Source organism: Anarhichas minor, unplaced genomic scaffold (assembly GCF_050575085.1).
Source record: "Anarhichas minor isolate MPS153535 unplaced genomic scaffold, ASM5057508v1 ptg000055l, whole genome shotgun sequence".
NCBI classification, from domain to species: domain Eukaryota; kingdom Metazoa; phylum Chordata; class Actinopteri; order Perciformes; family Anarhichadidae; genus Anarhichas; species Anarhichas minor.
In genome coordinates this window covers 5,495,974-5,513,239 of record NW_027466501.1, presented here as the reverse complement: position 1 = coordinate 5,513,239, position 17,266 = coordinate 5,495,974, and the positions used below count along the sequence as shown (strand labels likewise).

The 17,266-nt window shown below is 42.4% G+C and overlaps 1 protein-coding gene and 1 long non-coding RNA gene across 3 annotated transcripts in view; one reads left to right on the top strand and one right to left on the bottom strand.

Moving 5' to 3' along the window:
• The window catches only part of cog5 (component of oligomeric golgi complex 5), a 54,639-nt gene that overhangs the window by 3,236 nt on the left and 34,137 nt on the right, over positions 1–17,266 (bottom strand). For both annotated transcript variants that reach the window (XM_076076199.1, XM_076076200.1), the window contains exons 11-19: positions 17,062–17,143; positions 13,148–13,352; positions 12,448–12,609; positions 11,332–11,431; positions 11,048–11,158; positions 7,916–7,978; positions 3,342–3,445; positions 770–1,007; positions 531–607 (exon numbers count right to left, since the gene is read on the bottom strand). In XM_076076199.1, coding sequence (XP_075932314.1) covers positions 531–607; positions 770–1,007; positions 3,342–3,445; positions 7,916–7,978; positions 11,048–11,158; positions 11,332–11,431; positions 12,448–12,609; positions 13,148–13,352; positions 17,062–17,143 — 1,142 coding nt within the window. The remainder of the gene's footprint in view (positions 1–530; positions 608–769; positions 1,008–3,341; positions 3,446–7,915; positions 7,979–11,047; positions 11,159–11,331; positions 11,432–12,447; positions 12,610–13,147; positions 13,353–17,061; positions 17,144–17,266) is intronic.
• On the top strand, positions 61–8,511 carry LOC142932011 (uncharacterized). Its single transcript, XR_012947443.1, has 2 exons — positions 61–4,556; positions 7,547–8,511. It is a non-coding gene; the product is annotated as an uncharacterized LOC142932011 (long non-coding RNA).

Sequence of the window (17,266 nt, the reverse complement as noted above, 5' to 3'; positions counted from 1 at the left end):
GTACAATGGACACAATATAATATAGTGTACAATGGACACAATATAATATAGTGTACAATGGACACAATATAATATAGTGTACAATGGACACAATATAATATAGTGTACAATGGACACAATATAATATAGTGTACAATGGACACAGTCAGGCTTAAAGGAAAGGGGGAGGGGAAATCTGAAACCCAATATGACATGAATGTATTGGATAAGTGACTATAAGATTGACCAGTTGATTGTGATTGACAGGTTGGTGACCCCTGCTCTAGAAGTAAGTGAGCAATGAGTTTGAATGTAAAGCTGGGTTTACGTAATTGATCCGTGCTTATTTGTTGAGCTTTGACACAAAGCAGATAAACCTGTTTCTCTGCTCTAATGAGAATGTGGTTTACTTTGTTGAACTGAGCCTTAAATACCAACTGGCTCCTGTTGAAAAGGCCACATCGCTACTAAACATGTTGATAAAAATCAACTAAATCACAGACAAATGATTGTGATGAGTGTTGGTCTTAATGATACACAAGTGTTCACACCTGAACGAGCGCAGCATCCTGTAAGGTTTCCCCAAATCAGACACTCTCCTGCACAGAGGAGCCACTGCCAACTCCATCTGACACACACACAAATACACACAGACAGTAATCAAACATCAGCATACATTTCAGTGTGGTGAATGACATTGGTATTTTTGAATCATCTGTCAACCTTGCTGTACACAAGGGGCACTAGAATCAGCCTGGGAACACATCCGCCTCAGACAGGGCTCCCTCACCTGTGCAAAGTCAGCAGCCAGCCTCATCTTGCCACCCTCTCCCAGCGGGCGCAGCAGGCTGGTGTGGCGGATGAACAGCTCGATGGCCCTCTGAGCGAGGGACTCTGTGCTCTCATAGATGAAGTCCACACACTGGAAGTGTCTGAAGTAGTCAGCCATCACTCTAGAGATGAAGCCCTGCAACTCCTTCATGTAGAGTGAGCACGGAACATCTGGCTTATCAGGGCAGGACAGAGCCCTGCCCACACACACACACACACACACACACACACACACACACACACACACACACACACACACACACACACACACACACACACACACACACACACACACACACACACACACACACACACACACACACACACACACACACACACACACACACACACACACAGAGATTAAAATAGGTTCACTTTATAAGTGGATGGAAATACTGAATATCTAATAATATTGAAATTGCATTTCTGTTTGAAAGGATGGCTATGGAGAACAGAACACATGCTAAATCATGCATCCTGCAACGATCTTCTTCACTTAATTTTCAATGCCGATATAATACCAGAGTTTCAGTGCTGTTCCAGGTCAGTCGAGTCGGTCAACTGAGGTTCAGCAGCAGGACAAAAACCCAAGTCTGCTGGACATGAAAGACCCTGTCCAAGCAGAGGAAGATCAAGGCACAAAAGAGCAACCTGAACCCTGTCCATCACGACCTGCAGTGAAAAAGAAGATCCAGAGGCCAAAGAGCTGCTCAGGGAGGAAGTCAACGCTGACCTCTGCAATATCTTGGAGGAGGCAGAAGGAAAGTAATCGCCTAGTCAGAGAGAGAAGGCAGCTGAAGAAGCAATGGATGAAGGCTACAGAGGAGAAGGCAGGCATAAACCTGTTGCAGTTCAGAGCAGGCATGTGGCACTAAGGAGACCTGAGAACATGGTAAAGAATTGCAGGAAGGACAAGAGCAAACTTCCACAAAGATCCCTTCAAATTTGTGAAGGGTGTCTTCACAAAAGAGAAGAGTCGAAGTCTCTCAGTGTCAAAGGCAGATCTTGAAAAATATCGGGTGATGTCCTGCACGGACAACCGACGCCATAAAGAGATCATCCTCCCACTCCACCAGTCCAGCCACGGGAACACACCAACCCGCCTAGATGGAGCGAAGTGGAGAAATCTGTATGCAGGGCCTCATCAGTTCCAGGGCCCCACGGAGCCCCTTTCAGGCTATACAAAAATGCAAACACAAAATGGCAACATCCGGAAGAGGGAGTCATGGCGGCTGTATAATCTCTCCACTAGCCTTAACCTTGGACATGGAGGTGATCATTAGGCCATCTCGGTGGGTGGTTGGAGGACAGGCGATAAGACCTGGGCCTACATGGAGGACCTCACAATACTCAACCGGACCATGGCTTGTACTGTACCTCTGTTCATCAAACTGGCTTGGAGGAAGATCAAGCAGAGCAAGTCCAGAATCCTCTCCATCGTCAAGGACAAGCTGTCAGACCAACGTTTCTACATCGGCAATGAGACTATACCCAAATACATGCCTCAAGGATGTAGATCAAGTAGATCAGCTCAGGAAGAGCGCCGTGAGCAGCCTTGAGAGCATCGACAGATGGCTCATGAGCTGAAAACACATTATTTTAACTCCAGTATTGGTCGGGCTATAGCGAAAAGGGCTATCAGCTTTGTTCATTTCCAATTTCAAAATTTAGATTAGGATTAGGCAAAACCATTCCTTGTCCTACTTGTGATTCTAGTGGCACCCAGTGCTGTCCACATGAGATTTGGTTACCCCATAGTTCCTGGCCCATCGGAAAGTGCTACACCCAGAGAAGGGACTTTTTTGAGACCCGGAATTATAGCCGATGAGCTGAATTTAGGTGAGAGTTCCTCCAGTCCAAACGCCGGTGAGTTCATGAAATGATCCCCGGATCACAGGAGAAGTTCCTGCAGTGTAAACAGGCTAAACGCTGATACCCACTTAAAGCATTTTGGATTTCCGTCACTTGGGTGGCTCACGGAACAGGTACGCTTCCATTTTATTAAATGTATCAATCCGCACTGACTCCATGAGACGCATATTGGAATTGGAATGGGAATGGGAACCCCCCCCATTTTTTTTTTACACTTAGACAAGTTTATTTTTGTCACGTTTAGTTAAGCCTAATCTGCATAGACAGCTGTATAAATCACACAAATGTCCCGCTGTCCATATGTTTTGAACTTATTAACCTTATCTACATTGATTGATTAAGACAGTCTGTTCGTGTGCTTTCCTGTTTCACTTGTGGCAGATTCCCCTCACGGCAAGCAAACAATATCAATGAATCAATACAAAGGCTTCCAAACACTGTTGATTTCTACCCATGGAGCTGAGATGAAGACTGATTTGGTTCAGTAAATGTCTGCTGTCAGTTGGCCTGGTGAGGCCGGTTAGTGAGCAGCTGTTCACTCTGCTGACAGACGGGCAGATGCATTTACCGACGGAGGAGTCAGTATGGATCGGTGCAGTATAGATCAAGTCTGGCTTACGTCTCGCTTCCAGTACGGATTCCCAGTCACTGTTGCTCACCCTGAAAAGTCTTCTTGGTGTAGCGTGATGATGATGGCCTCTATGGAGTCACTCACTGACTGCAGGAGAGGCTGCACCGCACTGCTCATCAGGACCTGTACTCCCTGAATCAAAAATGAGGGCAACAAACAAAGTAAGTTCTCTGACTAGACATTCTGTAAAGAATATACAATGGAAATAGAAGCAGAATAAGAGCATACCGAACTCCAAAATCAAATCCCATCTCCATCAACATCTGATCGTCTACATTGTATGTGCCAATGATTTAAACTCTTACGGGCTACAGCAGACCTCGAACAATAAGAAAATGTCTTCACTAAACGTCAGGTCGCTAACGAATAAGTCATTTTTAGTTAATGACCGTATAGCCATAACCTGGACTTCACCCTAGCCCCACCCCTGACTGAGACCTGGCTGGATAGAAACACTATTTAAGAGCTTTAAGTTCATCCAAACGGCTAGATGTGACAAGAGAGGCCGTGGAATAGCTACTGTCTTATTAATATAGGTGCAAAGAAATGTTGAACCTGAAGTTTCTTTCTCCGCTTCTGTTCTGCCAGGACGCCACTCTCTCTTAAGCTGCCTTACAACCGCTCCATTTCTCCAGTAGGCTTTTTATTATTCCGTTTTAAATATTTAACAGGTGTCATACAATCGATGACATTTTGTATCTTTGAGTTGAAGTTCTGCACAAGATCCTCAGTTGGGAATCTGTGTCTTTTGAATACTTTGCTGTCACCACTCTCTGTCCACTGACTACAATTGTGTAATTATCTCAATTTAATATTAATTTTGACAACCAAACAGACTGCTAGAAACTACATTTGCTATTTTCGCAAGTTTCTGGACCCACACACAACAATGGTCTCAATGACTACTATGAGTCTTTCTTCTCTAAAATCTGAAATGAAAAATATCAACAAAGGTAAACTTCTATGCTCCACTGCTGATCGACTTATTAATTCACCGTCTACAAACCCATCAAGAGATGTTGTCCAAAAACAATGTGAACCATTTGCTACATTCTTCAATAACTAACTTGTTGCCATCTGACAGAATATTGCCACAACATCCAGGAATGAACCTTCCCTCCAGTTCTCCAGGAGTATTACTTGTGCCTTGTCTCACTTTGACCCTTTACACCTAACAACATTAGACAACATGGACCACTCAGGTCTTCCACCCGCTGCTTTCTAGTCTTAGCGACTGGTTCAGGTTTATAGTTAGGGCTGGTTCAGGTTTATAGTTAGGGCTGGTTCAGGTTTATAGTTAGGGCTGGTTCAGGTTTATAGTTAGGGCTGGCTCAGGTTTATAGTTAGGGCTGGTTCAGGTTTATAGTTAGGGCTGGTTCAGGTTTATAGTTAGGGCTGGTTCAGGTTTATAGTTAGGGCTGGTTCAGGTTTATAGTTAGGGCTGACTCAGGTTTATAGTTAGGGCTGGCTCAGGTTTATAGTTAGAGCTGGTTCAGGTTTATAGTTAGGGCTGGTTCAGGTTTATAGTTAGAGCTGGTTCAGGTTTATAGTTAGGGCTGGTTCAGGTTTATAGTTAGGGCTGGTTCAGGTTTATAGTTAGGGCTGGCTCAGGTTTATAGTTAGAGCTGGTTCAGGTTTATAGTTAGGGCTGGTTCAGGTTTATAGTTAGAGCTGGCTCAGGTTTATAGTTAGGACTGGTTCAGGTTTATAGTTAGAGCTGGTTCAGGTTTATAGTTAGGGCTGGTTCAGGTTTATAGTTAGGGCTGGTTCAGGTTTATAGTTAGGGCTGGTTCAGGTTTATAGTTAGGGCTGGTTCAGGTTTATAGTTAGGGCTGGTTCAGGTTTATAGTTAGGGCTGGCTCAGGTTTATAGTTAGGGCTGACTCAGGTTTATAGTTAGGGCTGGTTCAGGTTTATAGTTGGGACTGGATCAGGTTTATAGTTAGGGCTGGTTCAGGTTTATAGTTAGGGCTGGTTCAGGTTTATAGTTAGGGCTGGTTCAGGTTTATAGTTAGGGCTGGCTCAGGTTTATAGTTAGGGCTGGATCAGGTTTATAGTTAGGGCTGGTTCAGGTTTATAGTTAGGGCTGGTTCAGGTTTATAGTTAGGGCTGGCTCAGGTTTATAGTTAGGGCTGGTTCAGGTTTATAGTTGGGACTGGATCAGGTTTATAGTTAGGGCTGGTTCAGGTTTATAGTTAGGGCTGGTTCAGGTTTATAGTTGGGACTGGATCAGGTTTATAGTTAGGGCTGGTTCAGGTTTATAGTTAGGGCTGGTTCAGGTTTATAGTTGGGACTGGCTCAGGTTTATAGTTAGGGCTGGTTCAGGTTTATAGTTAGGGCTGGTTCAGGTTTATAGTTAGAGCTGGTTCAGGTTTATAGTTAGGGCTGGCTCAGGTTTATAGTTAGGGCTGGTTCAGGTTTATAGTTAGGGCTGGTTCAGGTTTATAGTTAGAGCTGGTTCAGGTTTATAGTTGGGACTGGATCAGGTTTATAGTTAGAGCTGGTTCAGGTTTATAGTTAGGGCTGGCTCAGGTTTATAGTTAGGGCTGACTCAGGTTTATAGTTAGGGCTGGCTCAGGTTTATAGTTAGAGCTAGTTTAGGTTTATAGTTAGGGCTGGTTCAGGTTTATAGTTAGAGCTGGATCAGGTTTATAGTTAGGGCTGGATCAGGTTTATAGTTAGGGCTGGATCAGGTTTATAGTTAGGGCTGGATCAGGTTTATAGTTAGGGCTGGATCAGGTTTATAGTTAGGGCTGGATCAGGTTTATAGTTAGGGCTGGATCAGGTTTATAGTTAGGGCTGGTTCAGGTTTATAGTTAGGGCTGGTTCAGGTTTATAGTTGGGACTGGATCAGGTTTATAGTTAGGGCTGGTTCAGGTTTATAGTTAGGGCTGGTTCAGGTTTATAGTTAGGGCTGGTTCAGGTTTATAGTTAGGGCTGGTTCAGGTTTATAGTTAGGGCTGGCTCAGGTTTATAGTTAGGGCTGGTTCAGGTTTATAGTTGGGACTGGATCAGGTTTATAGTTAGGGCTGGTTCAGGTTTATAGTTAGGGCTGGTTCAGGTTTATAGTTGGGACTGGATCAGGTTTATAGTTAGGGCTGGTTCAGGTTTATAGTTAGGGCTGGTTCAGGTTTATAGTTGGGACTGGCTCAGGTTTATAGTTAGGGCTGGTTCAGGTTTATAGTTAGGGCTGGTTCAGGTTTATAGTTAGGGCTGGTTCAGGTTTATAGTTAGAGCTGGTTCAGGTTTATAGTTAGGGCTGGCTCAGGTTTATAGTTAGGGCTGACTCAGGTTTATAGTTAGGGCTGGTTCAGGTTTATAGTTAGGGCTGGCTCAGGTTTATAGTTGGGACTGGATCAGGTTTATAGTTAGGGCTGGTTCAGGTTTATAGTTAGGGCTGGTTCAGGTTTATAGTTAGGGCTGGTTCAGGTTTATAGTTAGGGCTGGATCAGGTTTATAGTTAGGGCTGGTTCAGGTTTATAGTTAGGGCTGGTTCAGGTTTATAGTTGGGACTGGATCAGGTTTATAGTTAGGGCTGGTTCAGGTTTATAGTTAGGGCTGGTTCAGGTTTATAGTTAGGGCTGGTTCAGGTTTATAGTTAGGGCTGGCTCAGGTTTATAGTTAGGGCTGGTTCAGGTTTATAGTTGGGACTGGATCAGGTTTATAGTTAGGGCTGGTTCAGGTTTATAGTTAGGGCTGGTTCAGGTTTATAGTTGGGACTGGATCAGGTTTATAGTTAGGGCTGGTTCAGGTTGATAGTTAGGGCTGGTTCAGGTTTATAGTTGGGACTGGCTCAGGTTTATAGTTAGGGCTGGTTCAGGTTTATAGTTAGGGCTGGTTCAGGTTTATAGTTAGGGCTGGTTCAGGTTTATAGTTAGAGCTGGTTCAGGTTTATAGTTAGGGCTGGCTCAGGTTTATAGTTAGGGCTGACTCAGGTTTATAGTTAGGGCTGGTTCAGGTTTATAGTTAGGGCTGGCTCAGGTTTATAGTTAGGGCTGGTTCAGGTTTATAGTTAGGGCTGGTTCAGGTTTATAGTTAGGGCTGGTTCAGGTTTATAGTTAGGGCTGGCTCAGGTTTATAGTTAGGGCTGGTTCAGGTTTATAGTTAGGGCTGGCTCAGGTTTATAGTTAGGGCTGGCTCAGGTTTATAGTTAGGGCTGGTTCAGGTTTATAGTTAGGGCTGGTTCAGGTTTATAGTTAGGGCTGACTCAGGTTTATAGTTAGGACTGGCTCAGGTTTATAGTTAGGGCTGACTCAGGTTTATAGTTAGGTCTCGCTCAGGTTTGCCTAGGACCCAAGATAAGCTTCTGTAGGCCTGGACTGCTGCGGGTCGTATCTTGTACAGATTGTGAAACCCTCTAATTCACAGTTATGATAAAAGGTTTTGAGCTTTAGGTCTTTTACAAATTGACAAAAAGTTCCATTACAATAAAGTAGACGTTTTCTGTGATTATGTTATTGCAGTTCTGCAGCTGGCAAAATACACAGTTCATCTTCTACCATACAAGTGTGCATAAGGAAACTTTGTGTCATAATGATAGTCATAGCTTTCATGATAAATATACAAACTAAACTAGTGTAAATTGAATGCAAAATTGTGATACCTCCAAAGAAGAAGTGAGAGCCTCTGCAGCCACTGGTGGACATGACGCCAATCCTAAAATAATCTGCAAATACAAAAAAAAGGAAATCAAAGATTTAGAGGAAAATAACGCAAAACATAATGATGACCTATAATTGTATAGCATCGTACGCAAATAAAATACAGCTCAAAGAAGTCTGCATCAAGGGGTGTAAAAAACATCAAAGATTTAGATTAATTGGGGACACACACAACCAGGGAGAAACAAAAACATCTGATTGGTCCACGCTTCGTTGCATCATTGAAGAGATAAACAAAGTTGCGACCAGCTCAACTTTTTGTAGCACAGCTGTCACACAGCGACAGGTGTGTTACACTGTGGAAGTGAAAGAGTGAATTGCTGGAGTACCTCTTTAATCTCAACCGGTTGTCATACACCCAAATTGCAATAAAATGACGTATAAACAGTCCGTTACATTTTTTTAAACTGTTGGGAACATCGGCGCTGGAGATATGCAGTCTTGTGTCATCTGCATAAGTAGGAATTTTTATACCATGTTGTTGTTTATTTTAGGAGCACGGAAGCATATATAATAAAAGAATGAGCGTGTATATATATCTAATTTGTCTCTAGTCGTTTTTTTTAGCAATAAAGTCGCTAAGGAAAGTTGCAACATTGAGCAAGAAAGTTGCCAAGTTGGCAATACTGTGTGTGTGTGTGTGTGTGGCTGTGATACTAGTCAGTCAATATCTATGCCGCTGTTTGTGCAAGGTGAGCCATCAAGAGGTGCACGCATGTAAACTTGACCGGCACAGAATCATCTCTATCAACCGACGGGCCAATCAAAGGTCCTGGCTGGTCAAGCTGAAAACCATCTGATTCCGGTCACCAGCTGATCGATCGGTGCATCTAAGAAAGAAACCAGTTGAGGGCCATTGCAGAAACTAACTGCATGTGTCAAGAAAGGACAGCAAAGAAGGAAGCTCTTTAATGAAGTCTATAGAGCTTCTTCAGTTGATAAAAGGGAGATGTGACAGTGGTCTAAAGTTATTCAACACAGAGAGGTCAAGAATATTTGAGCTATTGCTAAATAATACAAAAACAGCGAGCACTAAAAGGATCTGGATTTGATTTCCTATTTAACATCCCGTCTTTCTCCCTCCCTCCCTCCCTCCGCCTGTCTGGAATAGATTCTCACACAATCACATTCTAAAGACTTGAGGTTAAATATTTATTGTTGGAGTAATCTGTTTCTTGATGCTATCAATCAGCCCGGCTGCTGTGCCAGGACACACCATACATGTTTGATGAAGGACGCTGAAGGAACACACTGCACTCTGCTCTTCTGTAACCTCCTTGGCTTCTTGTCATGTACATGCATTTCTGTGTCCACGCTACATCTCTATGCATTAGGAAGGTAAGCGTCCAGTTACACACACACACACAGTTAGAACGCTGTGTGGGCTAATGTGTGCGATGACAAATGTAGTTAACTAATTACCAATTACTACACGCTGGAACCAAGGAGACATGCTACCATTGATATAAAGGTGCAGTAAACCACACTGATGCTATCGAATCTAATCTATCTCATAGCTACATGCAAACATATGCAAAAGCCTCTTTCTGCAATTCATTAAAGCTGATTCAGCAAGAAGCAATAATCCATTGATAGCCTCCAACCTGCTCACTCATATCTGATGCTTTGCTTTCTTTACAGAATGTAGCTAGTTGTTGATGTTCTCATCTGCCTGGTGGTGTGCAGTTGAGAAACATAAAATGTGTATTTGCATAAAGATCATTAGTACATACATGTCTTAGGCTCCTGTCAGACGGCACCTTGTTATATAATTGTGATGACAGTTGAATATGTTGACCCATGTCTGAATAAGCAGAAGAGTCCTGATGGAAATCTGAGAAGGTTGAACATCTATACATTTGTGTATCGCTTTCAACAGGGCACCACTGAAACCATGAAGATAAAGACATCACCTGTACACGGTTAAAGAAACAGTACAGACATGAACTTGCTGCATCTTTCACTTTATGTACCAGAACACCAGAACAACATTCTACTGAGATCAGTCTCTAGAATATTGTCCTCTGTTTAGTGCAGCCCTATAATACTTTCAAAATATTGAATTTGATTGAACTTTTGAAACTATGAATATTCAGCACACATGTTTTATTCTCGTTTTCTTTATTTGTATCTGGAAGACATTATTGAGGGCAGCATTTCTGCCTTCATTTGATTAGTTCCAGCAGAGATGTAGACAGGAAGCAAAGCCAGAACAGAAGTGAAGTTATGGGATGCACGTCACCCACTCGCACACCACGGTGAACACGTTGTATAGCGCCGGCTGTGGCTCCAGAGGGAGCTGTGTGTGTAATCTGATGATTGTCCTCAAGTAAATCTCTGACTGGTCCAGTTGCATTGTGGGTAATGTATGCTCCAGATTTGAACAAGGAAGAAGAATGTGTGGAATAAAAAAAGAGAGTATCTGCTGCATTGATTTTGATCCGTTTTTTAAAACTGTCCATCTTTAGTCCAACAATGCAACGCTACATCTGTGGAGTAAGACATGTTGAATTACTGCCACAAGCTGACGCGTCATCAGTATGACCACATGTGATGTGTACGACGGTGGATGTTAGGTAACAAGCAGACGCTTTTATCCAAAGAAACTTACAATAAGTGTACTCAACATATGTATTCAAGAGAACTACTAGTCACCAGAAGTCATAAGTGCATCTCTTTTAAACAGAAACAAACTAATAGGATCAGTGCTCAGTGGGAGGCTCAGGGTAGTATCTCTTATAGATGCTAATGTTTACTGGTTCGTCTGGAGGCTACTGGATCTTCAGTTAAGAACTTAATAAGCATGTACATTACACATCAACACTAATTCTAAACCTAACATTTTCACGATTCTTATAAAGTGGGAAAGCAAGCTTAACATCAAAATCACTAAAGAAATGATTGTGGTGAGATCTTAGTGATCAAATGAGAAAAATGACCACAGTGCTATAGTAACATTTCTCTTTAGGTCTGATCATGACAGCTGAAGTTATAAAGCTACTGCAGTCTTGACATAACCGAACACATGTGCAGGTGTGTTTGTTCAGTACAAAGTATTTCTTGCAGCCTCCTACCTTGGCGATGGCCTGCTGCAGACGATAAAGGGAGTTGACCACAGTAACATTCCTCCTCTGGCCCTCTGTCAATGGACCAATCACCTGACTGGCCTCCCCCTGAGTGCACAGCTGCAGACAAAGGGACACACAGGGAGCCAGTGTATGGTACGTACACAGGATACACACAACAGTGTTGCTTTATCCATCCATTCAAACACTTTCCTGCTGTGTTATGGACACATAGTGGGTCCATCTCAGAATGTTAGACTGACCAACATGCACACACACAATGCTGTACACACCAGTTGTTCAGACTTGACACAGAAGAGTTGGACGGTCTTAGCAGCATTCTTGGACACAGCCAGAGAGAGCTTTGGATCTACTGACGCCACATTCAGCTCACTAGAAACAAACAAACAGGACATTAAAGTCATGTAACCTGGAAGTGATCAAGTGTAAGCTATACAGTATGTTTGCAGTTCAACTGTTGCTTGGGTGCATGATGTCAGTCAATAATGATTCATCTCATGTGTTTTTTAAATATGGGTACCAACTGTGTGTGTATTTGCAGGTTAGGGCATAATAATGTGTTTTTTGGTCAGATCATGAAGACAGAATGAGAAGAATCTTAGTTTAGTACATAAATGTATTTGTTACGTTACATTCATTTAGCAAACGCTTTTATCCAAAGGGACTTAAAACTCAGATTCTACCTCACTCACACAGCTACGGGAGCACTTTTGGGGTTAAGTGTCTCGCTCGAGCCGGAGCTGGGGATCGAACCACCGACCCTCTGATTGAAGGACGGCCCTGCTCTCCACTTAGCCACAGTCGCCCAGACAAAATGGCCTCAATCATCATTGAAAATGCCTAACACATTAAAGCCTCATTTCACTGTTAATAATGCAAATAGTTTCATATTTTACAATTACATCCTGATACTAATACATTCATAAATATCTGTCATTTGTGAACAAAACACATTTTATATTTTCTGTACAACAGTTCCATGTTTGTGAATAGAACGTGTCTCTCTACTATACTGTTTTGGTGTCACTGTGTCACTATCTGGGTTTGTAGATAAAGTTCTTTAACAGACATGAGGACATTTTAACTGAGAATATGGCCCTGTATCAGTGCGGGGGAACACAAGCTCATGGTTGAAGCGCAACCCGTTTGTATACTTCTTGCGTTGCCATTTTGAGTCTGATGGCTCTTTTATAGTTTGTCATTTTATTTGATGTACTTATCTTCATGTATTTTGGTTTGACCTGTCTCTATGTACTTATTGCTGTTTGTGTGCAGCTGCCAGGCCTAAATGTCCCCTCTAGGACCAATAAAGGCTCATCTGATCTCATTGAGTCCCTTCCAGTGGGTCTTTGCTGTAAGGCAGACAGACTGCCATGTGCTGTGCTTGCCTGCTGATGGTCTTGATGATGCTGTCCAGCTCGTCGTTGGAGGCAGGGTTGCGGCCGCCCATAGGGAACACGAGGTTGATGGGATCAAACAGGCGAGAGAGCGACTTGGAAAGGTAGGCGGCCTCGTACGGCTGCAGAGAGTTCTTCAGAGCCTTCTCTGGGCTGCGCGCACACACACACGCACACACACGTGCACACGCACACACACACACACACGCACACACACGATAATTCTAAAAAGTGACTGGTGCGTACAGGAACTCTGTTGTCTAACATACGTGCTTACAAGCACCAGTACACATGCTCCCGTGATTCATGCTCATACAAGGAAATACTTTGTTTCTGTCACCACTTCTTCACTCCCTCTCCCTCCACCTGTTACATCTTTCCTCTGTTCCTCAGTGTCTCCTCCTTCTCTGCTCCTGCTTCATTTCACAGTTCTCCCTCCCACCTTCTTCTCATTCACCGTCTCTCCAACTACAGATGCACCGATCACATTTCTTCTCTCCTGTCCTGACACCAACTCCACTACCGAGACTTAACAGGGTGTTCTTTCTGCAACTCAATGTTCTGTGTGTAAAGTAGCGCTAGGCTGGGATTCTACACATCACTTATTAAAGCTAGGGTAGGCAATGTATTTTAGAAACATACAAGGGCTTGTTCAATAATATCATATATATTATATATGGTGTCTGCTCACTTGTAGTCCTGTTTTCCGTGTGTGAAGAGGTCCTGGCTGTCAGTCTCTGTGGCGGTGATGTCCAGAGACGTGTCCATACCTCCGCTGCTTGTTAGCGCCCCCTGCAGGCTGGCGCTGTACTGCTGCAGGCGGCGCCACAGCTCATTGTACAGTTGCAACAGCTTGGGATACTCTCCCTCCAGCGCCTGCTTTAGGAAGGACGAAGCTAGAGAGAAAGAAGAGGCAGTGAGGAACCTGCTTATTACATACAATGATTCTGAGCAGAGCGAAGAGTGAGCAAAGTCAAAAGGACAAATGATGTGTAAAGCTTTGACAGAACATTTAAGTCCCAGACAAGAACATATTACACGGCCTGTAGACCTGAAGAAAAGACCTCTCATTACAATCCCAACAAACCTGGTAGATTATAAGGGATTGTAACAGAAAAGTTCAACATTTTATCGAATCTGAATACTTTCTCTGTGTGTTAAGCATAGACTGTATACAAGAAGTGGACGTAGTCGTTTTTTTTGAAGCCTCGAGTTTGGCCTTTTGGTCGTTACCATCTTGGCTTTTTGCAACCAGTGAAGGAAAGTGACCATATTTGGACTGTGGAGGAGTTACATAGAGACGCTGTACAGTATACGTCTCTGTTAGCTGTAGAGTCCTGTCAATCACTGTGTAGCCCCGCCCTAAAGCATCCCCTGCTTTATGGTCTGTTTGACTCTAAATGGACCATAATGTACTAAATGAACATCATGCTGTATTGAAGAAGACTTGAAACTAGAGATTGAGACCATAAACTCATGTTTACAATGTTTACTGAGGTAATAAATCAAGAGAGAAGTAGAGTCATTTTCTCATAGACTTCTATACAACCAGAGGAGTCGCCCCCTGGTGGACACTAGGGAGAATGCAAGGTCAAGACTATTCAGCATTTGTTTCACTTCAGAACCGAAGGTTGCCGCCTGGTGTTAAGTAGAGAGTTGGAGTCAAGACGTAGTAAGCCAAGCTTAGCATAAAGAGGGGCAAAAAGCTAGCTTACTCCGTCCAAAGTTCAAACATATTTCAACCCATAAAGCTTAATAATTGTGTGTTTGATATATACACCAACAGAAATGTAAAACATGATCATTTGTGGATTTAGGAGGAGTTAGGTGCTGGATAAATTAATTTTGGACAATATTGTATCCACCCACCTAGCACTTCTGTGCGGTGTCTCCAGCTACAGTGTAGGTTACTTGATATGATGATACCAAACCTGGCAACCTCACTGGGATGACAAGACTCCAGGAAGCTGCATTTATTCACTGCACCCCTCAAACCACAAACATTGTTTTTACATTTCTGTGTATGGATATAACAAATGAGATAAAACAAGATATGATAGCTGGATGTGCTAATCATATATATATATATATATATATATATATATATATATATATATATATATATATATATATATATATATATATATATATATATATATATATATATATATATATATATATATATATATATATATATATATATATATATATATATATATATATATATATATATATATATATATATATATATATAAATATATATATATATATATATATATATATATATATATATATATATATATATATATAAAATAACAATAATAGTGCATTTTTTGAGAACCATTTTCAGCAGCGGATTAATTCACATTTTGTTCTGTTGAGTATTGGTAAGAGCAGGACGGTGTGTGTGGGATTGAGTCAGAACAAACTGCAGTGTGTGTGTGTTCATGGTGATGAAGGAACATGTCACCAGAGCAACAGTGAGGCTCACTGATGTGTTTTTAATGGAGTTCTATGGACAGAGGAAGAAGAGGTATACTGAGGATAATCAGTAATCACAGCTCTAATTAACAAGCATCTCATCCCTCCTTATTCATTTCTGTTCCAGAATATCTTCACCACACAGCTTGTGTACACACACACACACACACACACACACACACACACACACACACACACACACACACGCACACACACACACACGCACACTTTTCAGTTTGAAGCCAAATATGTTAGCAAGCAGCCAAAACCGCCTCTCCTGTTCTCACTTTGTTATTCCCTGTAATCACACAAACGCCTCCATAAGATCTGTGTGAGTGAGTGAGTGAGTGAGTGAGTGAGAGAGACAGAGAGAGAGAAATGTAATTGTTAGTATTATTAAATCTTCCTTTTTTCCTTCTAATTTGTTGCTTTATTTCTCAGATGACTAGAGACACTATGGTGAGATGGAGGAACAAGAGAGGGATGAGTGAGGAGGTGAAACAACATTCAGCTCCCATTTAGAGCAGGTTCCAAATGGTTCAATTCCTCAGTCCTGGGCCTGATCATATCTGTGGCCAGGTTCTCAAAACCTGCACTGAGCAGCTATGTAGCATCTTTTATTATATTTTTATGCAACAATGGGTCCCTAAGTTATAGCAACATTCAACAAACCAGTTGCTAACCCTAACCCCCTGCAGCATTAAAGGATCTCAGGCTAGTAGTAAATGGACTGTCATTTCTAGTCTTCGACCACTCAAAGCGCTTTTACACTACATGTCATTATTCACCCATTCACACCCATCCATACACTGATGGCAGGCTACCTGTAGTGTTGACATCTTTATTATGAAGACACTCCGATCCTGGAATTGTGAAAAATAATTTGAAGTGGTAAAGCGGTACTCTCGCACTCAGTAAGGGTGTAAGGGACAGATGTGTCCTGGTTAACTTGTTCAGAGGATTCCGTAAACAATTAACTGGAGATAAGTTGGCGCCTTGGTAAACCGGTATTTTTGGACCTAACAGGGTCTTGAACTAGTGTCCACAAGTGTTACCAATGTTGGAAAAAATGGAGGCTTCACGTGCTATATATACATTGAGCTATTCACATCTATACAACCTCTACTTGCAGCCTCTCCTCTCTGCTCTGTGTTCAGCAGCTTGCAGTGCTGTCGAAGATTCACTGAATTGTTGTCACAGGACTGCTTCCTGGTTGCGCTGAGGGGCTCAGAATTGAATGTTTTCTACAGGCTCTGGTTCGGGTAAAGGGTTTATAAGGGGGACATTTTAAATAACACATACAGTATCTAACAAAATGTTTTTGATGAAATATCACAATTTAAGCTTAGTTTCAGCTGCTTCTTCTGACGGAATCGCTCGTCACACATGATTTGTTCAGTGACCGTCGGCAAGATGAACATCTGACGCTAAAGACGGTATTCACAACGTCTGGCTGTGATGAACGTTGTAGTTTTGATGATTGTTTAAAGAAAAAACGCTTTTCTATCCCGCCGGCGGGTTCTGGGGTTCGGAGGGTTATGGCATTAAAGCTCATCACAAGGGTTCCATCACTACAAAGGGTCCAACAGTCACTGCATCATCACTGACAGCCTGTAACATCAGCAGCATATTGTGGGCTGTTATTAGCATTCCTGTGTTCCAGGCAGCAGCTGGTCTTGATCCTCTGCTACTGCAGCATTTTTACGAAAATAATTTGATGTGTCACCACTTCTGACCCATTTTGTTATATTTTTGTCCCAGTTAGAATCATCATGGCGTGTTGATGCAGTGACTTAATAGAAACTAAGGTTGTACAAGCAACACTGGTTGAATGAGAGTCCTGTTTGCGGCGATAGCTCCATGAACAACAGGTCTTTTATTACTTGCAGCCACATTGATTTCCTGCTGTTCTCTGTTCTCTGACTACGGCCTGATGATTAAGGCTCACTAAACGAGACCTTCCACTAGTTGTGTGTGCTGGTGGTTGTAGAGCAGCTATCTACCGTCTGTCTGAGACTCACCTTAAAGATGTAATTTCCCTTCCCTCTGGACGAGCAGCTTGGATATATAAACTGTCAGCATCCTCTTAAAGGGATTCAGGAGAAGGAGACGGAGCGTTCTTACCTTCAGTTGCTCTTTGAAACTCCTCACTGAGTGTGTTGGTTACATCGTTCCAGAAGGTGTAGAGGATGTCCGGCTGTCCATCCTGTCATCAGGTAGACAGGAGAGAAAGGTTTGTGTTGATGTGCAGAAATTGCAGTAAAACCATTTTGAAATTGAAACAAATGATCCTGACTAATAATTGCATTCACAATATTAAGTCAAGTCC